Source organism: Nipponia nippon, unplaced genomic scaffold (assembly GCF_047370975.1).
Source record: "Nipponia nippon isolate SJK-2023a ecotype South Korea unplaced genomic scaffold, ASM4737097v1 scaffold_3, whole genome shotgun sequence".
NCBI classification, from domain to species: Eukaryota; Metazoa; Chordata; class Aves; order Pelecaniformes; family Threskiornithidae; genus Nipponia; species Nipponia nippon.
The window spans coordinates 4,413,341-4,436,347 of record NW_028262347.1 but is presented as its reverse complement, the minus strand read 5'-3'; the positions used below and the strand labels follow the sequence as shown (position 1 = coordinate 4,436,347).

General features: G+C 41.0%; 1 protein-coding gene across 32 annotated transcripts in view; it reads right to left on the bottom strand.

Moving 5' to 3' along the window:
* The window catches only part of LOC148054486 (uncharacterized), a 144,651-nt gene that overhangs the window by 65,406 nt on the left and 56,238 nt on the right, over positions 1 to 23,007 (bottom strand). For 5 of the 32 annotated variants that reach the window (XR_015706858.1, XR_015706859.1, XR_015706857.1 and 2 more), the window contains exons 4-6: positions 16,547 to 16,684; positions 16,093 to 16,142; positions 12,707 to 12,772 (exon numbers count right to left, since the gene is read on the bottom strand). The exons of 1 other annotated variant lie outside the window; for it this stretch is intronic. Coding sequence is in view for 9 of the 31 variants with exons in the window: in XM_087767489.1 (XP_087623615.1) it covers positions 4,201 to 4,433; positions 7,102 to 7,131; positions 7,233 to 7,340; positions 16,093 to 16,142; positions 16,547 to 16,584 (459 nt within the window). In the remaining 22 variants the exon portion in view is untranslated. 26 more of the 32 variants (XR_015706852.1, XR_015706853.1, XR_015706855.1 and 23 more) reach the window with 18 other exon arrangements.

The following is a 23,007-nucleotide window of genomic DNA, read 5'->3' as shown; positions in this document are numbered from 1 at the left end:
CTGGAAGAGTTCCAGAAGCGCCTATCTAAGGTAATATTAGCAAAATCTAACGGATTTCCGTTTGTCCTTCCTTCCTCCCCCCCCATGCAAAAACCGTGCAAAGGCGTTAAGGAGCACAAAATTACTTGGCGATATTTAAGAGGCTTTCTTAACACTGCTGCTTCAGCCACCAGCCAAACAAAACTTTTCTTTCGCCGTTAACATACCACTCGTCTCATAGCTGTAACAACCTGCACTTGCAGCCAGGGACCAGTAACACTTTTCATGCACTGTGAGAACGATCCTCTCAGAATTAAATGCTGCCAATCCTGCATTTTCAGTTTGCAGCGAATTAACAATAAAAGTATCAGGAAGTCCTACACTTCTGAAATTACTTACTAAAAATATCTTATCCCACCAGAGAAAATAGCAACAAGAACTTGCTCATCAGTTTACAGTAACGTACTTTCCCCAACACAAAAAGTGCTGGCGATACCAACAGTACAGAGAGATGTTCTTCTTGGTATATGCAGATGATTAAACCAAAAACCCACTGTAGACTAAATTTCGGCTGCAAATATGCTGATGTCTGCTGGAAGCAGCTTTGCAACCTCCTGTGGAAAGGGTTGTGATTTTCACCTGTGTAACCCGGATCCGAATCTGAAGCCCCATTCCTCTACTCAAAAAAAAGAAGTTACTGGAAAAGGAGCTCGCCGAGACCGATAGAAACATGCCCATCAGGCAGCTGTACACACATCTAGAGTACTTAAAGTATGAGATTATGACAAAAATATAAACACCTTTTCTGATAAAATTAAAGCACTATTAAAAGGAAAGAGACACACAAAGAATTACCTCTGTTCTTGCTGAACGATAAGGAGTCAGAACAAGACAATCTGCATGCTTCGAGCCGTTAATAAAAAGAAGAGCAAGCGAATGAATAGCTTTCAGATGAATCCAAATAGTTTTTGTTTCTCTGCTGCAGTTTCACCACTCCCACAGGGTAATTTCTACGTTCGCTTTATAACGAAAGCAAAGTACAGGTCAGAATAAGAAAGGGAGGAGACCAAAAAAACTCCACTATATTAGTCAAAGTTTGTCAGTCTCGCTATCTTGTTTTCAAATGGGGGAAACAGGGCTGGTGTGACCAAAGGGCATTTAGAGGGGGTGTTCTACTTATGCTTAATAAACCAGAAGCTCGGTTCATCTGCATTTTATATGATCTGATGGGCAAAAGCAGGAAGCAAGAAAACCTTTCAAGTGCACGATTTATGGAAAGATTATCATCACATGACTAAAAAGCACGGAACAAGAAGGGCCAAATTCAGCTTTCATTTACATGGATGTAGATCTCGTATAACTCTGTTGCCTGTCACAGATTTATTCCGTTCAAAACAGAATAAAATATTTGGTCTTCCTAAAGCCATTTTTAAACCAGAATTTAGCCTCTGTTTTGCAAACACAGCAATTGTTTCAGGTCTGTTCAATGCAGAATTTCTGTACTGGACAAGAACCACACGATCTATTTGTAGGGTATTTTTAAATACCTATCTGCCACCTCTCCTCGAATCACTGTATCCAAACAACCCAGCTACCCATTGCTGATCTACACACTCTTGTGCACTTACACACTCCTATGAATGTTTTAAAATCTACTGTAAATACTTAAAAAGCAGGACAGTCTGCAAAGTGCACTGGAAACTCTCTTGCATTTCATAAAGGAAGTTAATGAAAGGGTACACTCACTTTATTATTTGGGGAACAAAATACAAGGATGTAACATCCAGCAAGCTACGGAAATTTTTGTTCAAATGAGAATGAGGAACGGTAATGCTCTGTTTTTTTGCTCTGTTGCCAGCAATTAAGTCCACATTTCCATAAAAAGCTGGTAGATTAGATGAGCTACAGGCCATTTTTTTTTTTTTTTGGTCTCCCATGCACGGACTTTTATACTAAGAGGGAAAAGTGCGAGAGGTGAAAGAAAAGCTAAAGAGGAATATTTATTAGGATGCTACCTGAGTGCTAAGGAAAAATGGCAAGTAACAAAGGGGTAAGAAACTAAGAGCAAACATTATGGAAGGTAGTGAAACAGAACTACCCTAGCAGAGGCGGCATTTTTCTCAGTGATGGCCTCAAAGCACTGCTGTCCCTTGAGCAGCTCGCTCAAATGGCAAAAGGTTAAAAGCACCGAGGAAAACCTGAATCATCTGACCTAAAAACAGAAGAGAGGAGAAAAAAAATGACTTTGTGGTAGTAGCTCACTTTTAATATGATGCCCTCTTTGAAATACCAAAGGACTCTATTCCCTTTTGACAAACACTTGGTAAAGCACACACATTATGTGTGCAGACAGCAGAACCATAATGGCAAATCATTTTATTAGGCTAGAGTCAGAAACCTCATCCGTATCTCACACACTGCAGCAGCAAACTATGAATCAACTGGGTGAATTTTATACATGGGTTTTTGTGATACTACCAAGTGTTTCACTATTCAATAGAATGTAACTGTATTGGTATGTTTAAAAATGACACGCGGATGCAATTATTACACTGGCATCTAATAAACAAGTAATGAAATGTTAAAAAGACAGTTATCACAGAATTCTTAAGGCTCAGTCTGAAGAGAACACAGGGCATGCTTCATGTAAATAGCTGAGCAATAATGTATGTAGTTGAAAATACAGCTGGTGGTCCATACACTGGGTTTTTGGTAGTCTTTAAGGTATCAGATCCTCAGGTATTTTCCTGTACTTCAAAACTGTCAGACCTGTCTCCAGCATGTATGGCAGCAACCCCAAGAAAGATTCAAAACAAGATAAAAATCTTTTTTTTTTTTTTTTTTTTTTTTTTTAAAAAAGTAACTGTTTATCACGCTGTCCAGGAAGTGGTTCTGTTTGAGAAATCCTGAACAAAACTGAGTGCCGATTTATAAACCTGTCTTCACTAGAGTAACTCAAGCATCCTTAACCAAATGCCGTGAATAGGATATAGCGTTCATGTATACAAAACACCTTCTGGGAGACTTTGCATCCATATAGCAGTGACTAGATCACTGGTGAGTTAGCTGCTATCAGGACGGGGTTTATCTTACTCAGCTACAGGTGCCAAAAAATTACAGGCTTCCTTTAAACTATGTTCTTGAGCAGCTGTCAAAAAGAGGCAACTGCCGATGGTGAATCTTGTTAAATTCCTTAGGAATAAAAATTTACATGAACATCAGAGACAGAAACAGCTTTGCAGGTCAGCATGACAGTGAAGCAGACTTTTCAATTCCCTTAGGCAAACGCTCCTTTTTCCAACTGGAATGCAGTGTTTCCCAAAAAGAGATCTTAGCATGAAAAATCTCAAACCTGTTGCTCTCAGTTTCTTGCTAATTAACTCAGAAGTTACTGGCAGACTGGAGATGAGGAAGGGTAATGGAGTCACATACCCACATAGATGGAATTCAAGTGAGGAACTAGACACAAAAGGAGTAAAAAGAGTACGGAGTAAAAAACTTAAGGAGTAAAATCAGAGAAGCCGTTCTGAAGAACAGAAGGTGTATGCAAAGATGCTGTCCCCCTGACCAACACGGCTGCAGATAAGGAGCACCACCGATCTCTGTGCAACGCCGCGTGTTACCAGCAGCGGTCAGGAACGCGCGCTGGAGATGCACCGAGCTGTGCTTCAGGCCATCCCCGAGGATCCTGGAAGAACACGTAACAAACAACGGTGGTGACACACAAGGTAACCAACCATCTCATTCTGCACAAATGCACGAATGCTTGTGGCTTATTAAAAATGTTTGGTGTTTTGTTTGGTTTTGGTTTTTTGGGGTTTTGTTGTTGTTGTTCAGCACCTTTCAAACACTGTTTGTTTCACAAAACTTTGGCAGAAATTAAACCGGGGCGGGGGGAAACAAGTGACATGATTGCTGCTGGACTCCTGAATCCCAGTCTTCTACAATCATCCTCTTATAAATCAAAACCCTTTAGAAAAGATAAAGATCTGAATGATCTAAAAACAATACATTCCTAAAAACATGACGTTCTTCATTCAGAGTGAAGACAAGTCAGAGCTGTTTTGAGTTATGGGAAGAACTAAAAGCAGCCAGAGACCTACAAGGCATGGTGCATATCAGTCAGGGAACCATGCATCCAACTGCTGCCAACTCATCTTTGTGCCACAAGTAAGTAATGACAAAGATGTTCTTTGAACTCCTGCATTTGAATTCCATCATTCATTTCCTCAGGGTCCCCACCAAAAATTGCGGAAGAAAAGTAAATCTAAAAAAATTCTTTCTAGGTTGATTACACACAGGAATAGGAAAAATAAACGCATGCCTGTCTACTAGTTCATTCAAGACATATGCCAGACAGGAGGTATTAGTCACTCTTCTGAGCACAATATTAGGATGTTGACTGCAGCCAGTCAAAGACGGACGCTTAAGAATGGAGCCATCAAATTGGTTTCCTGGTCAAAAATTCACAATCAAGAGAGATATTTCTCAGAGGGAGGGTTAAACATGGGAACAGAGGAGAAGAAGCTGAGACTTGGAAGGTGACTGTGCCTCGAAGTTTAATTGTCATGTAATTCCTCCAGAGGAAAGGGAGTGTTTCTGCATGACACAGCCAACAAAACATGCAAGAGTCACATCCTGGTAAAGCGTTGCAGCTCCAACACATCTGACCCCGGAGGACAGCTTTATGCATAGGAACGCCGGCCAGGTGAAGATAAAAGGAAGGAATGCAAAGCAAAGGGAAAGGGATTTACTTGCAGGGAGGCATCAGGAGGATACTGCCCTTCTTGTGGGAGAGGGCTTACGTCTGGATCCCCAACATGCACCTCAAAGGATGAGCCCAGTAGGTCTTTGTTACAGCATTTTGAAAGTCCAGGGACAACCCTCATCCTCATCTAAGTGGTGGCGTCAGGCTGAAGACCACAGTTTAGCAGCATCACCGAAGACAAGCATACTTACGTTCACCATCTCTCAGGCCCTGGCAAAGTCCCACAAGAGCGGTGAACTGAAGATAATCTTTCTATACCCTCCACGCTGCAGGAGGACTACCTGCTGTTTCTGGGAACTGAGGTACACCTGAACTGCTGTTCCTTCCATGCTTCCCCATCACTTCTGTCTGCCCTGTCCCCCTTGCCACTCGGAGGGAATACCGCAAACAAAATTAGTTTAATAAGCCATTTCTATGCATAATACTGTTTCAAATTATATATCCATTACAGTGTCTTCAAATGAATCTGAGGATAGATTTGACTCACTTTGCAAAATCTGACTCATGCTTCTTGGGTATGGAAAAAACAGTTTGCAGAGTTAACTCCTGTAGGCTGTAAACTCTTGAATCTCACTGTAGTTTTATTTAAGCAACAGCCATGTTACCAGACCTCTAGTCCCCTATGCATCTTGAGCACTGGAGCAGAGAACAGGGAGAACATAGTAAGCACGATGTAATTTAAAATACTTACCTTTTGCTGAGACAGGAGCACACGGTGTACATGCTTGTTTGAGGAAGAAGCTGAATAGGTTTTAAAGACAGGTATGTTTCATTTCACTAGATAAAGTTACACACTGAAAGTCTGAAGGCAGGCAGGCTAAGAAATCCAGTCAGCATCAGATGTTTGCTTAGCTAGTTTAGCTTCTGGATACGAAGGCCAAACGTCCCTATTGTGCAAGTTTTATAAGATTATACCTCCTTTGATTTCTGAGGAACCACTTACCTATTGTGAATCTGGACAGGCTCCTGTGAATTTACACTATGTGTACATAAGAACCAGCAAACCTGTTCAAACTAATTACATGAAGGGGAAGTTCCTCTCTTTATTCTTTCTACTGGTGCTCTTAAGTTATCGTCTAGGTTCCCCTCTGATGGGATTTACACACACGGCTTTCACACAGTGACTGTGCAAATACTGGAGCTCCAGCAGCCAACAAAAAAAAACACATAAAGTCTTCTGCATTTTCAAATATATACTTCCCTAGTGGATGGGATTCTATTTAAGACTGGCTATTCAAAATGATACAGATGATTTGTAATGTCTGTGTAAACATCGGATCCGTTCTAAGGACATACTCAAAGGCCGCTACAACACAAGCTGCTTCTGAGAATCAAAGCTGCATTCATGTTTCCTCTGAAAGCAGCTACTACTTCAGTAAACAAAGTATTATTTTACTTGAAATTATTTTCAGTGAACTGCTAATTGGTGATTCATTGTAAACTCACAACCTCAAAATGCTTCATAATGCTAAGAATCTTCCGAGGCAGCAAATTCATTTATTGAAGAAGACTAAAAGAGAAAATATGCTCAAGATCAGTCTGATCTGTCTGAAGTCCTAGATACCTGGTTCCGTTGTGCCAGTGGATTTGAAGGGTTTTACATCAGATGCTAAAGAAATCCAGAAAATGCCACATCGTTCAATAGCAGTACTGTATCCTGAGAATGCAAGTTCAGCTTCCTTCTAGCACTTCCATGGCCCAAGAGAGGAAGAGCGATCCAAGGACGATTCCTGGATCCAGCTTGCAAACTCGCACAGAAAAACTAGCTAATAGCCAAACCCCTTCATCGGCCCTCTGGTGACCTACAGGGGCTACTGAGAAAATACAGCCAGACTCCTCTCATGAGCACTCAGACAAATGGCAAGCAGCAACGAGCTGCAATAAGGCAAGGTCTGATTAGACCTAAGGGGGAAAAAGAAAAAATCTTCAATATGAAAACACTGGAAGACAGGAACAGAAAGGTTATCAACTCTCTGTTCTTAGAGATTTTCAATTAGTAAAGGCCATTAGCAGCTCGACCTGTCTTCCACATCAGTCTTTGAGCACGAGGTCGAACTGGTCTGCCTGAAGAGTCAAGCTCAGTTTAGCACCAGCGTGATTTAATAAGACAATGCAGCCTGCTTCAAAAACGCACGCTACGGTGTCCTGCTCTACCGGTGAGACACCTGTGAAACAGCGGCACAGCTACGTCCCGACTGAGCCCCAGACACAGTGCGGGTGTAGATGGAGCGCAGTCACACGCTGTCCTCCAGACCTAAAGGCTTCTGTCGCTTCTCCCAGGTTGTAATGGCCCACTGACTGCTACTACCTCAGCACTTCGCCCTGCCAAGAAAGGTGGGAGATCCAGGTCCTACCTGGTTTGGATTTTCCCCAGGCAAGCCATTCTAAGAAAAGAGAAAACATTTGGCGGCAATTTGATCAGAAACAGTTGCTGTTATGTGAGACTTGTGGATGGGGAACATGACATCCCTGCCAGCTAACTCACCTACCTGAGCAATGACGTGCATCAGGCAACCCTTCACACCGGCTGAAGAACATCCTTCCAAGAGGATTTTCTTCCATAGAAACACCACCTCTCTTCTCAAAAAATCATCTGTAGTAATTAGTAAAATTAGTCAACAATTTCCCAGAAGTCACAAGTTGCAGTCCAAAACTAGAGCCGTTCAAAAAACTCCCAAACAACAATTTTTACACCGCAAAACACTGATTGCATAGAAATGTGCTGATTTCATCAAAACGCTCTATAAAAGGCAACAAGATTGGCCGGCAGGCCAGTCTGTCCAGCTTCCTGCCAGGCCGCCTGCCAGCCCCAGGGTGGGTACTCCGAGCTCCCTAATTCAGAAAATAAAAGTCAGATATGAGAAGGCTCCCACAGGATGGGGATTCTGCTTCCTGTAGCTCTCTAATTAAAATAAATCCTGTATAGAGGCGTGTGTATGTATAGGGATGCCTCCGCTATCATACAGCAAGAATGGCTTCTCAAGAACAGAAAAAGTTTAAGAAAATTTGTTTTATTTCAAAAGACAGATGTCATTGCTAACAGCACAGGAGGGAGAGGATGAGACATCTTGCACAAATCTGTGAGAGGAAAGACAATAGCGAAGAAATCCAAACAGCAAGACGACAAATTAGAGGTGGGGAATCCCTGTCTTATCCCTTCTGCAGTATGTATGCAGCTATTGCATTTAATTAAAATAAATTACAGTTAGCTTGTATACGTACTGCAGGGCTTTTATCATCCCTGAACTGAAACACAGCGACTCTCAGTAGCCATGCTTCAGGAGTACACTCTCTCTGTGTTTCTAGACGTGGAATACAGATGCTCTGTCACAGTACAGTTGCAGCAAGGCTGACAGATCCATGCAGAACAAAAAGCCCAAAGAGTTCTGCTTTTATACCATCTCCTTCCTCAGCTCTGTATGTGGGATTCTTGCCAGGACACTGGTAACATTAACGGAGAATGCAAAGCTGCACATCAGTGTGTGAGGCTGCTTCTAAGCACGGATGTTTCATTGGATAGCTGTTTCTTCTAAGCGTGGTGATTTAACTCCATTGAACTAAACTATTTCCGCAACGCTTGGCTGTACAAGATCCGAAGCGTTTTTCTGGTCAACTGTTCCATCCACATAGCCTAACGCCCGCTTGAATTCACTTCTTGCATTTGCAACAGTGGCAGCATCTCAGGACAAGAACTTCTCTCTGCACAGAGGTTCACACTGGCTGTGCCGCACGACAGCCGGGCGAACCGTCCCTTGCTGCTGGGTAACGGCGGTTTGGTACGGGTACGTCAGCCCTTCACGTCTGAGAGCCAGAAGGCGATTAGGTGCTCAGGAACGCTGCTGAAGTGCTGTGCCACAGGACCTGATGACGATGCAGAGTATATTAACGGCCTGACAGTGTGCTTTCTGGTGATACAAACTGCGTTTCCATCATCATCAGGCTATAGGTCAGCCACCCATCCATGATGCTCCAAGCTCGAGCTGATTGATGTGTAAGATTAGCCGATATTAACGAAAAGCAGCCTACAAAGGTCTGTTACACCTGGAGGTTTTGAAACTCCAGCCTGTTGAGTAAAATGAACAAGGAAATACCTCTTGCCAGACCATGCCCCTAACAGAATTGGAGACGCAACGTATCCAACAGTACTCTCAATTTGAAGCTGTTCAGTGGGTGTTGGGACAACAGAAAGGATCAATTCAATCCTACCTTAAACAGCAGGCGAGTATCAGTCAATCAATACCATTTGGAAAAAAAAAAATATTCTATTTATTCTTGTCTTTCGGAAGGCGTAGAGTGAGGAGGAAAGGGATTTTAAGTAAGCTTATAGAAGTCCATAATAATACCAATTCAAGTTTTTAAAGTGCTTTACCAATAGCAAGTAAAACATACACATCTCTGACAGGAGAAATGAAGCAGGAAAATGAAAAGCAACGTGTCCAAGCTTACGCAACAGATGAGAAGAACGAACAGGATACAGATCTCCAGGCTCCACATCTGTGTCCTGTTACCCTTTCATTTTAAAAAACCTAAATCTTATTTCGTACTACAACAAGGTTTTCCACATAGGTTTAAGTGTTAATTCTGAGCTCCACCTCCATAGATTTTTTTTCTGATGTGATATCATCTCACCCGTTATCTCCTCCTCTATACACATACAATATAAAAGAGATGCAGTATTTGAGAACCAAGAAAAAAGAGAAAAAGAAGAAAGTCCTGAATTTTTTATCTAAAGGCAAATTCTTTTTCGTATACACATACTGAATACAGGTTTGAACTAGCAGTCGATCTTATGAGGAGAGAAAACACCGCTTGGAAACTGCAGGAAAATTAAAAGTGCTAAGATGCTACTAAATGTATATATATATTTAAGATGTTCCAATTTCCTGCATTAATATGATGTATAGCGTATTCTATGTGTGATCTGTTCAGCTGTACATACACTTCACTGCAGGCAGGGATGAAACAAAAATATCCGAAACACTGACAAACCCACCACACTTTTGGAGGGAACTATAAGGATGAAGATAGTTTTTAAAAGCATCCCTTTAATATCAAATTTACTTCTACATGCATTCTGTAGCTCACACGCAGCCAGCTTTGCAGTTACAAGTAGAGCAGTGGGTGGCAGGCCTCTTGAGAATTTACATAGCTCAGTACCGTAGCATCCAGAGACACCAGCGATCTGTAAAGGAGCTAGATTGCACATCAGAGGTAGTACACGTGCCATCTGCACTGTGCCTTGCTCATGCTAACGTATCTGGCTTCCCAACGATACCAGATAGACTGGGCAGAGCCTATCACACCGAAGAGCGTATGCTATGGCTTGTGGTGCCTTTGTTGGCCACAGAGCTTTTGAAAACGTCCTTGGGTTCTGGTCCCTGCTCTGCTGTCTATCTGTCACGGTATCTTTACACTGTAAGTGCTCTCCCTAAAGCTCATCTCCCCCAATACCAAAGTTAGAGTAACAGTCTCCAGAATTCCTTAAAGCAAGCTTTAAATTGCATAGTTGTCTGTATGTGAGGCAACTTTAAGTACTTTATTTTCAAAGCCATCTGGGGTGTTTAAACTCTTATGTTACACTGAAGGTACTAATATACACCTGAACTCGTAAGACAAACTGGAAATCTCTGTCGTTATTTGTGACAGATACATCCACCAAGACACAAACTTCCTCTCTGCATCCTCTCTCCACCTTGTCCTGCCACTGGGACGCTGGTTCCCTGTGGAGTAAACCATCTGCCTCAGACAAGCTCCGTCTCACCCAGAGCTTGTCCCATCCAGAAGGATTACAAGATCCTGCAGACAGCGGAATATCAGTGCAAGAAACCCAAAGGACCATCTGCGTAGCAATCGCCCTACTCAACAGGATGACAGTTCTCCTCCCGAAAGGCCGACAGAGCTGGTTGTCATTTCCAGCCTGAGCAGTTAGCCTAGTCCTCCAAGGCGGTGAGCTAAGGCGGCTGTTTATCAGAGAAAGGGCACGTCTCGTGACAACACAGCAGCCGGGACGAAGGGGAAAAAGGGAAGAAGCACTTCTACAGAAGACGAGACAGACTTCGGTCTCACAGAAGAGGTGCTGAAAGACTAGAAAGGAGTGCATTTCAGGCATGTTCATTACTTCACGTATCTGTAATGATCTGATGTTTTAAAGAAGAAAAAAAATTTTTTTTCCCTTTTCATATGAAGTTACATTTTTTCCCCACTACCTTCATGCAAGACTCAAAGCCCAAAGCAAAAATTGTGCGATGTAAATACGATATATAAAACTGCAAGCTCAAGAAGGCTGAATCAGTGATTTCTGAGCTGGAAGTGAACAGGTTGTAGTGCCTCCATCCCTCAGAGAGTAAATATTAGGAGCAGTGATTTATCTCTGTCCATCCCATGCTGGCTTATACGCAGGTGGGACTCAATGTGAAGTTACTCACAAAAATTCAGTGTCTTTGCAAGTGAAAATGGGTTGTGATGTAATAGCTCACAGCAACATCAGAGACTTTTTTTTCTAGCTAAGGGTCAAGGCTTTTAAACATATTTAGCAAGCCATGTTCATGTGTTAATAAACATGTCAGTACTGTTCTGTATTAATGTGAATAAATAACGTGAAAAAGTAATGTGCTAGTAGGCTATATGAAACAGCTGTGAGTCGTACATTGCCTTTAGGATACAGGCTCCCACCCCTGAGCTATAGAAACTAGCCTCGGTTAGGGGAAAATAAAATCTAAATAAAGTCTAATAATGATTTGTTAGTCTCAGAGTTTCATGTTAAGAAAAAGTATTACCAACGCACAAATATTTATATAATCAAGATGATGTTTTTTCACCCAGCATTTCCAGAAAAAGAGGTTTAAGACCACCAGTACCCCATCCTCTGCCTGGTGCTCACTCTTTCCAGCACCAAGAGACAAACATGGCTGCAGCTCATACAGGTAGGGACAGTGTATCCAAGAGCCTGCGTTCCTCCGTTACTCGGTGCGTGTCTGTGTGCAGCTGTATTTGCCCGAGAGAATTGAGGAAGACATCAGAGTAAGCACCACTGCAAGCTGGATACCTAACTGATCTCTCAATTTACATTTTCAGCCTGCAAATTGGTGAAAGGTGCATTTCTAGGTAAACTCTATCTTAGATATCTAAAAAGATCTGAAAGCAAGTGCTTTTATCTTGCTTTCTGTGCAAAAAATTAAAAGAAAAAAAAAAACAAGGGGAAGGTTTTGCTGCTACGTGTCTTCCAATTTCAAACATTAGAAGTCTTCAGAAAACTGCTGTTTTGGAGTATCAGACAGACTGATGAACTGAGAGAGCAGAGGTGAGGAAGGCAGGAACACATGGCCTTTACCAGTTAGCCTGGGACTGTATAAGCCAGCTCTTGTGAATACAGATGCATATATTCCAGGGTGATACATCACCTCTTTTATTACAGTTGCAGAGAAGTTGTTTTAGCAGCTGTATTACTATGGGAAAGGGGGAAAAAAAAAAAAAACAAGAAACAAAAAAACAAGAGTCCTGCTCCCTGGGGCTTCCTGTACCCTAGAACATGGCTGCAGACTGTGAATCCAAAACTGATTGATAGCCCATCCTCGGCCCATCTGTGAGCACCACAGATCAATGCAGCACGCAGCTCCTGCTCATGTGGCACAAGAGGAGCGCTCCTACAAAGTGCACATAAAAATTTCTCAGTGTTAGTGGTGGTGCCAGGATTTTGTACGTGAAGCCGTCACACCACAGATACAACTCATAAAATGGAAATCTGATAACTAGTCTTAGCACACTCTTCTCTTGCAAAGCACACATTAAACTCACAGGTACTTTCATATCTGACAAAAATTAAAAGTGCTCTTTTAAAAATAAGTTGTGTTTTTATGTTTCTAAGTCATCTAGAAGACAGCACTGTCAAACGGAGAGTTTCTTTTTGAATACCCACTGCCTGTGTTAATGGCTACTTCACACACATCCAATAACACTGACCTCTTTGTGGTTTGTCTCCTTTTATGCCACACGTGCTAGTGGACCTTCTCAGAAGAAAATGGATACCTGCAGAGGAAAATGGCTTTCTTTACCATTGCTGGCTGTCCTTTTCTCTTCAAACCTTCCTCATCATTCACCTCCCTCAGCTATCAGACCGAAGGGCAATATGCTCCACGACACCTGCGTGCTCACGCATGTACAAGGAGTGGGCTGTCTCACAAGGTCAGGTTTTTAGGCTTTTACTGTTGAAGAGTCAAAATATTAATACACATCGTTGTGTCTGAAATCTGAAGTACATATCATCCTGCCCTCACTTCACAGGTAGGAGTGACAAACATAACTGACAAAGAGACTCTGTGGAAGGTACACAAATTATTGAACTTCAACTGCCAATAAAAAGCTTCTCAACATCTGGTCCATTTACTAGACCACCCTCCATTTTCTCACAACCAACCAACAATTCAAACAGGACTACAGCAGCAAATACTTCCACCAACCCTAAAAACATCTGTGTGCATACACACACATAAAACGGTCCCCAATATTAACACTTCTTCTATAAGACAGACGTTAACTGGAATGAATATGCTGAGATGACACAACGTACTCTTGTCGAGATGCTACAGAACACAAGTAATATTTGAGCCCACCTTTTAAGTGCAGAGGCTGTTCTCTATCATGACTAGCAGTATCTATGAATATAACAAAAGCTATTTTGGATCATCTTAAAGCACAACATTGAAAACCCTAAGGTTTATGCCTTGCAGTAAAAGCATCTGATTAAAATGCACAGTTTAAATGGAAACATCTCTGCTTGGCAGATGAGGCCAGTAAGAATACAAGGTTCCCTTTTCCAAAACAAAGGTAAGAGCAGATTTAATACGCTAATCTGCTATAAATCTCAAGGGAACTGCAAAGCTTTATTTCCTGTCCTGAGGTAGGAAAGAGGATCAAGAATCTCAGATCCCAAGGCCTGACTATTTTAAGGAAATGCCCATGGAGGAACTAACCCCAGAACTTACTGCTTCCCTCCATGCAGAACAACCTAAAGGACGGTTCCAGTATCTGATGTCCAACTAGGAAAACACCGAAGAAAACAGTATTTCAGAAAGCTACGAATTTTAAGATCAAGGGATTCCGTCTCTCCCAGTATAATGTGTTTTTTTTACCTGGAGCTCCAGCTGTACAGAGAGATTTGGCAAAAACACATCTCCTTTTTCTTTGCACACACGATGTTCCAGATGAGCTACCTAATGGATTGCCTTGGAAACCTAACACACAGAAATCCTTACGGGCTCTTGGCAGAATTCCTTTCTTACCTGCTCCCAGTAAGTAATGCCCAATTTTAACTGCCTTTTCCAGTTGTCAGAAAGCCACATGGGTTATATCATATGTGGCCACCCTCCAGAGACCGACAGACCAGGCATCACAACTTAATCATGCCTGCATGCCTGGCAATTTAGTAAATTACAATTTACCTCAAGGACTGCACCACCCATTTTGGATTTGTCCCCCGTGTGGTCCAGCAGTTTCCGAAAGGCAGTCTGATGACAAAGCCAAAGGAGTACAAGCTGGCAACCCGACAGACCACATACAGCAGTAGCTCACTGTTCCTACAGTTTACGTACATCACGAGAACCCAACAACTACAAATGGCACTCGAGGTACAGAAGGAAGGTTAGCAACTCTCCTGCATGCATCTGTTCTGATTGTACCATCGTTTATACCAAAAAGCCTACTGTGCACACTACGCCATCCCCTAGCCTCATGTGCAAATGGATGGGGAAGTCTTTGGCCATTCCATTAAAGTTTTCAATATGAATTTCGAGACAGACCTTTTTTTTTAAATAAGAGTTCTACCACAGCTTTTATTCTTTACCTGGCCAGGCATTTCTCAATGTAGTTTAGCATGACACTCCAACAGAAAACTTACTGTAAATTACCAAGAGAGAAATCCGCATAGTAGGGAGCACTGGACAATAGCAGTTCGCCAGAACAAACGTTGGCGATTTCACTGATTATCATTTCCAGCACTGACTGCATGTACTGCAGGGAAAAAATTGACCTGGTTAAGGACTTTTCCATTTCTAACTATAATCTCTCAGGGAATGTGCTAAGGAAACAATCGTCCTACTGAATCATTTCAAGAATTTTACAGCCAAGAAGATTTATTACCATAAAACAGGTCTTGGAAACAAGAATGTTTGAGGAGATTCAATAGCTATTAAATCAGTGTGGAAAACATGATGCTGAAGGAATTGCATATGCCTGACACATGTTCTACCACTTTTTTTTTTTTTTTTAAATAGAAAGTGTCTATAAAAAGCAAGTCTGTAGAATTACTTAAACTTTTCAGACAAAAGAGACACAGGTATAAATCAAAATGACATTCGTATAAGTAATAAAAAAAATTATAAATAAAGCACCACACAAAGGCTGTTTGACCGACTGGAGTCATCAATAATTTCAAGAAACATACTCATCCCTTAGTAAGCAAGCTGAGATGCATTTTGCAAACTTATAGATATTTTAAAGTTGAGTCAACAATACATAGAAAACCTCACGCAATCTTTTAATGAGTCCACTTGTTAGCTGGTGTGAAACCAAATTCAGAATAATCTTAGGTTTTGTTATTACAATTGCAATACAGATGTTAACACATAGTACATGCTCTGTTCAAGACAGTTAAAAGCATCTATCTTTAAAATTTGCCATTGTCTACTACAAGTGAATCAGAAAGATAAGCTGTAAGGCTTGCTATCTAAAATACCACTGAAAAACATCCTGCTTTCTTGACCAAAATGGAAAAAAAACCTCCTGCGCTAAACCATAAACACATACAGTACTCTCAAGTAAATGGGTTTAATATATTTGAAAATACTCAGCCAAAAATACAGCAACCTTAAAGTAAGGTGAAAGCTTTTCTTACACCAACTGACAATATGGAGAATACCAACAAGCTTTGGCGCCCAAAACCCCTTTTCAGCCCTTCTGGTGTTCCTGTAGGTTGGTCCGATTCTTCAGATTTTATCAGAAATAGTCTAAGAAGAGATAAAGCCTTTCCCTACAAACCTCTCCTCTCCACATCCTTGGACCATCGCTGCTACAACAGTAATAATGCAATTACATGACACGATCTTGAACTACTTTATGCCTTTATACAGTGATGAGAACAGGCGAGAAACGATCTACCTCATGCAACTCACCCTGAACCACATGGCTTGAAATTAGGTAAACTCAGAACAGCTCTATGAGCTGCATAAGCTACACTCACAGTCAAAGAAATGAGGCAAAACTAATTGCCTTCTTAATTAAATGGATGTCTTACAGAACAATTGTCCTATGGTCTTATAGAAGAGGAAAATGAGCATTCTTCTTTGACTTACTTTTTGGATTGTCCTGGTTTGCTCGTACAACTTGGTCACCATTTCTTCTTCTGCAATACAACAAAGAAAAGACATTCTGTTGAAAAAAAGTATTTGCTTGAACTGAAGTTTCTCATTATATTGTTAATTAATGCTTGAAGCTCACTGTTTGCTTTTAGTCAGCACTGGAAAATATTTCCATCCTTCATTTCTGTTTCTGTGATTTGATTGCCAGAATAATTCTGTTACATGAAACTGCTCCATCAAAACGAATTGTGGAGACTGGCTTGTGATTTGAGCGTAACATTGAAGAACTAGAACTAAATTCCAAATCCTATTGCAAAGTTGACCAAAGAAATTCCTCTTAGCCTTAGAGAGAGTGAAGAAACGTAAAGAAGGATTTAATTGCTCTAAGATAGCCATGTAGTGTCTTGTTAGACTCTATGACTGTTCCTTGTTGGCCTCCAGCACCTACTTCAGAAAGGTGACGACTTTCCCTTGGTCTTGGGTCATATCTGCTAGCCCTATGTTTCAGACACCCTACGACACTTCAGCAGGCGTTGAATATGAACGGGTTGGCCATTATGTCCTGCTCTGTGCTTTAGATTCAAATCTGTAAAAACAGAGAAAGTACCTTACTGGGAGTTCATTAATGTTTTTAAAGCATTTTGGAAGAGTAAAACAAAAGAAGCAAGCAACCAAAAAAAAACCAAACAAAAAAAAAAAATCTACTGAGTAGAGTTATGAGAGTATTGTCCTTAAAAAGAATGCTCTAACGCTACATTCTCTATTTAGCCACATAATTAGTAAACCTTTAGCAGAAGCAGCAAAAAATTCCTCATTCCCTTACTATGCCAAGTAATGACCTAGAAGAACTACTCAATCCTGCATAAAGAACTGGTATGCTCCAGATAATGGAATAACTAAATAACAGAGGACGTACTGGAAAATGAAGTACAGAGGCATCTCATGACTCAAGGTTAGCACTGTTCTTTTTCTGCTGAAAACGGTAATTTGCAAGGGGGGGGTGGAGAAAAGAGGGGGGAAAAAAAAAAAAAAGGAGATGGAAAGAGGACACCAGTTAGAAAAAATCCTGACTCTGGCTACGGTTTGCAGCCAGGAGGGGATAACAAAGCAAGAAGTAAATGCCAACATGGATTTGGCATCCTGCTTAACTTCCCTTTCCAACAAGTTAAAGAGCCATGGGATATGGAGAAGGTGCAGCAATCATCATTGTCACCTGAGCGTTCTGGTTTTCATGCCATGTCATACTGAATCAGTAAAGGAAGTATGGTCTTCATAAACATGCTGTAGAATTGGATGGGAAAACACATCCAAAGAATGAAACTATTAATGGCTCACAACAGCGACCACACATTGATCTTAGCATGTGGTATCCAACCTTTAGCACCAGAAAAACACCAATGCATTCAGAAGGAAACAGAGTATCTCATTAATTCATCAGACAACTATGCAGGAGAAAAAAATGTTTTCTGTATCTTCATCAACTTAAGTTCCAAAATCTGAAATACGAAATAAATACATATATCATTAGGGGTTATGAAATAATCTAACTCCTTTAAAAGGGACAGCGTTAAACTTCAAGCTATTTAATTTAGCAAAACAACAATAGAGCTTTATGAAGCGTGTTTTTCACTAATGACCTGGCCACTATTTTTGTTATGCTTGCCTCTAAAATGCACAGCCAATATTTGTGGTTTTAAAAAAAAACGACATTTCTTTTCTCAAAATGTTGTTGTGAAGGAAAAAAACAATCCAGAAAAAATTAAACTCAGAGTACAATAAAATATACAAAGGAAAACCACACAAGTACAGATTTCATCATACTCCTCCAGATTTTAAATAGATCAACATATTTTGGAGATGGGTGTGATTTTATGCTAGCTATGCCCCTTTAAAATTGGCAACTACATTTAATTCAGTGGCTTCTTATTCCAAATTCCAAACTCCAGTTGAAAATAGATCTCACAATGGAGTCCTACAGCTGAATATACTCTAGGAGAAAATTATTTCCTTCAATTATACCAAATTCATTTGCATGACAGTATATCATTAGTATATACAAAAAATGTATTATACCAGTAGAGGAAAAATTCTGTGCAAACAGTTGAAGAAACTCGCATCCCACCAGTGCGATGAGCTTGAAATTTAAAGCACAAACCTGTTGTTTTATTTCTTTTAAAACAAACCAACCAACCAAACAGCTGTTAGTAGTCCAGAGATAGTAATTTGGTTAGATACCATGTGATCCTAACAAAAAAGAACACAAATATGATTTCTTGCAGATCAGATTCTCTTCTAAATAGCTAAAGAGAGCCACACGGACAACCTAGCGTAGACTAAAAATAACTGATGTAACACAACTCTCTGCAAACAACTCAAGTACAAAGAGAGGTCTTCCTACTTTCCTGATTAATAAGAAATAAAGGAAGAGGAAAGGAAACACATACTCGCTTTGTAACTCCATCAAGAACCTTGTTGTCCTGGAAACAATTCTTCTACAGGAGAAGTACTTAACTACTACAACATCTTCTGCTACTTTCCCCCCCCCCCCCCCCTTCTCTGCAGTTCTCTCACTGTTTGACAAACAGCCAGTAACAAATCTTTCCCATAAAATGGCATAAGAATTGGATCTCTTGCTCTCAAAAGAAAATATGTCGTTCTATTTGAGTACGTAGCACTTCACAGGAACATCAGATTTCCATGAAGCCTTTGGAAAGGATTATAATTTTGTTATTGTTGTTGTAAAATGACCTACTAACTGAACCTTTCATTTTAGGAATATATAGTGCTGGTAAAAGGTAACTGCCGATTTGACAGCACCACATTTTTCCAAGGGAGCAGAGCGAGAAATCTCAGACTACAGTCCATACACACAAAAATGCACAGCACGCTCTGTCAGAATGGCTCAGCCCTCACTCGCAGGTGGTAAACAGCCCTAAACACACACAGACTGGAGCCCTGTACAGAAAAAGATTTGCTGTGTGGCTTCCTCTCTTGACACATGGGCTTTTCCCTGACCTACCACGAGTTTCCTTCTTCCATTGAACTCACCCAGAAAAATGAAATTGAGGATCTAGCTCTATCCTCAGAATAATTAACATTTCCAAATACTCCATCAATGAAATGTTTACTGCTTCCCCGAACACTGTTCAGCTTTCACAGAAGTCAGCTTGAGCATCCTGCTCACCTCATTTTACTAGAAGCTGAAAAGGTTAACGCCATCCCTGCCTGCAGGCAGCTACCTGCTCATAGGAGAGCTTATCCACACATGCAGGACACACACCGAGTGTGACTGACAGCCATGCCAATCAACATGCATGCCTCTTACTGCTGGGTATCACTGAATTCCTTTTTTTCAACTCCAGGAAGGACTCCATACAGGTTGATTCCTAGGACAAATACTTCTGCTGCTTCTGCTGAAGAATGAATATAAGCCAGCCTCCTTATTCAGGTGCCTAAGTACTCAGGGTGAGCCCTTTCTTGCCGCTGAATACCTCTGCAGGAGTGCAAGAAAGTCATAAACCATACACACACACACAAAAAAAGACCAAACCAAAAAAACCCAAAAGAAAAAAAAAAATTCCCTATTTCTGGCTTTACGGTTAGTGTATGTGTTTGGAACAGAACTTTCAAACCCAGTTCTTGGCAACGTGTTACTGCATTGCTGGCCACAAACAAATGAAGAAAACAGTTTTATGAGCAGAACTTTGATTGTCTCTCATTCCCAGAAGAAAGCCCCGTACACTGAGCTGGAGTAACCCATTTGAGATCAGAATCTTAGCAACTCCTGACTTAGAGCAACAGCCACCTAATGCACAAACCGGGTTAGGGACTGTCCTCTGGCCCACAGATTAGCCACCGCAGCACGGCTGGTAGCCATACCGCTAGGCAAGCTTTCCTAGCCCCAGAACAGGGTAGCCGTATCCCAGGTGTCCGTCAGTCCCTGCACCGTGCTAATCTCTGGATGATGCCCAAGCACTGACTGGAAGAGTGCTGGTCAGCACAGGCTAAAAACCATGCCAGGGACTGTGCTACCAGTTTAACAAGATGAATGCCCCAGTACCCGGAGCCATCCATGCCCTTCCCTTCTTAGTTTAGAATCGTTCTTTTTGGAACAGTTCTCTCTCTGCTTCTACTAGAAAAGAGAACTTAATTTTTAACTTCTATATGAAATAAAAGCTGGTTTTAGAACTCAGGTTTATCTAGGAAACAGAAGTTTGTTTCAGACCATGACCCTTCTCTCTGCATCTGCCCATACACTGATCTTTTTGCTACACAGCCCATTTGTGTCAGATGCAGCAATTTGGCCTTGCCTAAATTGGTTCAATCCACTGCAATAAACATACTTATTTAAACACTTGTAAATTCTTACTTTTTAAACTATCAATGTTTTGAGTAAATTTTGCCTTTGGCCCTCTCAGCTAGCCTACCCGTGCGTACTGTTTTCAAGTAAAATGCCAGAGTCCGTACTGCTCTCAGACGGGAAAAATCACAATACGCTCCATTTTCAAATGAGAGCTGTTAATTACCAAAATTATTCCCCCAGTGAGTCCAAAGGGTTTTTGGTTCCTTCAAAAGACCCATGATTAAATACAATTATGCTCAGCGGTTTATTCAGTATGGTATCTCTTACTTATTATCATCACTCTGGTAAGAAGGAGGCCTGCATTTCCCATGACTCCTCTACTTCCAATGTGTTTATAAGGTCTTTTCATGTTACCTATTAATGCCAGTTATCCATATTTTTGTACCTTAGATGTTATATTAACCCTATCTAATATGCTTTTATATTCATTTTGAATTCTGTGTCCTTGTTTCTACTTTTCAAATTACTTATTTAACATATGAACATGACGCACAGCTCTCTGCTTTGTTTTCCCTTTTCTCTCGTGCTTTTATTCTAGATGCTTTGTTAACCCTCAAGTCTCCATGCAGCCTCTTATTCCTTTGAGTATCTGCTCGAGAGATCATACGCTTAGTGGGTAAAATCATCTGAAAACCCAATTAACTAGGATCTGGAGCTGCTACCAATAAGCTACCCCCACTAACAGATCTAAAATCTCAACCTCACACAGTCTTGAACTGCCTCTGCAAAATGCCACGGAGCATTTACCCGCAGAACCTATCGCACAACACGGATTAACGTTTCTCATCTCCTCCACCAAGGATCCAGCTCCCTAGGCAGCATTTACTGCACAGGCTCAATAATCATTACAAGTATGTGTCACCAAGTAGGCAGTCAACATCTACAACGTCTGTCTTAACACGTCAAAATTCAGGGGTTTTGAGCATCCTGTCCCTCATACCACGCACAGCAAAACTCAACGGTGAAGACAGAGAGGAGGAAGATATTTGGAAACTTGGTACGTGCATGTAGATTGAAGATTATGAAAACTGTGGTGCCTTACAGTAGCAGCAGTGTTGCATGTGTTACGAACACTGAATTTTGTCAAACTATTTCCAGTAAATGTATTTTTTTTCCCCTCTCAGCACCAGAAATTCCCTTTGTGTAATATGAATCTTTATCTTCTGCACTTTCTAGTTCAACACAGAACCAGGTTTACCAGCCATCTTTTAAGAGTGTTTAGACCCTCCCTCAGCTCTGGTACAGAAGTACACCGTATCTCGGGCTGGAAAAACATCTGCTCTCCACATATTTCCTTCTTATTTCAGGCAAAAATTCCAAACCATAGCAAAGATTTTTGCCTTCTGCTGCCACTGACTACCAGTTACTGCACAAGTAGAACAGAAAAAGGCTGAAGTCATGATTTTAGAACAGCTACTTTTTTTATCTATGATTTTTAGTTTTCAGTAGAGCTGAGTATGTTATGGGTGGGAAATTACGGCAGAGAGTGATGCAACCACCACCACCAAGCAGGGCGGTGGCAACAGAATAAAAACGTCTAAAACTTGCAGGACAATGTGAAAACATAACAATGCTGTTCTACCCTCCATACAAACTAGAAAAAACAAACCAACAAACCAACCAACACACACCGAAAAAACAACCCAACAAACAAAACCCTGTGACAGTTATTTTTATCCTCAGCTAATAACGCCTCAAAATACGTAATAAAGTTGACACAAATAACTTCTAGAACATTTACTAATTACTTGAGGCTATTTTTCATTTTACCGATTCGCTGTAATGTCCATTACCACATGAAATTGTACCAGTTTTTTCCAAAGAGATATTTCCAGTGAAGTCAGTGGGGATTCAACAAGGCCAGGAGCATCATATAAATAGAAATCAGAAAATAGTATTTCCGTAAGAAACCACTCAGGTTTTATTGGATTAACAGGCACTTACAAGTGACTCACAGCCTATAGTAATCCAATCTATTTGTGATAAAACCAAATTCAAAGGAAATCTTAAATTTAGAAAATCACCTCTATGGATTCTCACATGGTTGGTTTTATTATATGAAATCACATTAGCTGTTCTCTCCAAACGAGAGGACAAATAAATTAAAAGCTGAATCTTAGTAATTTTTTTAATATCATGAGTGCAATATGTTTTTAATGGTAGTAGCTGCCACACAGAGCACAATCCGAGCAGGATAAAGGAGCCCGGAGTGGAAGAGCTATGCAGAACACGGCAGTTTTTCCTATCCCGCCATCCTGCACGCACACGTTGCGCCAAAAGGAACGGGAAGAAGGAAAGCCATTAAGCCACCTCACTACACTTTCCTTGGGAAAACGGATGGCAATCATCATGATTTCTTCTGCCTGTACACCGGTTTTGATATCCAATTTGGCATTTCTTAGGGAAATATAACTCGTCTCTAGGGGATGTTACCAAATCTTAATATACACTGAGGTGTTCTGGCACAGACAACTGAAGTATCAATGCTTTACTGAAATCCTGAAGGGTGCATTCACAGCTCTCGCACCTCCTTTGAAACTGGGCAG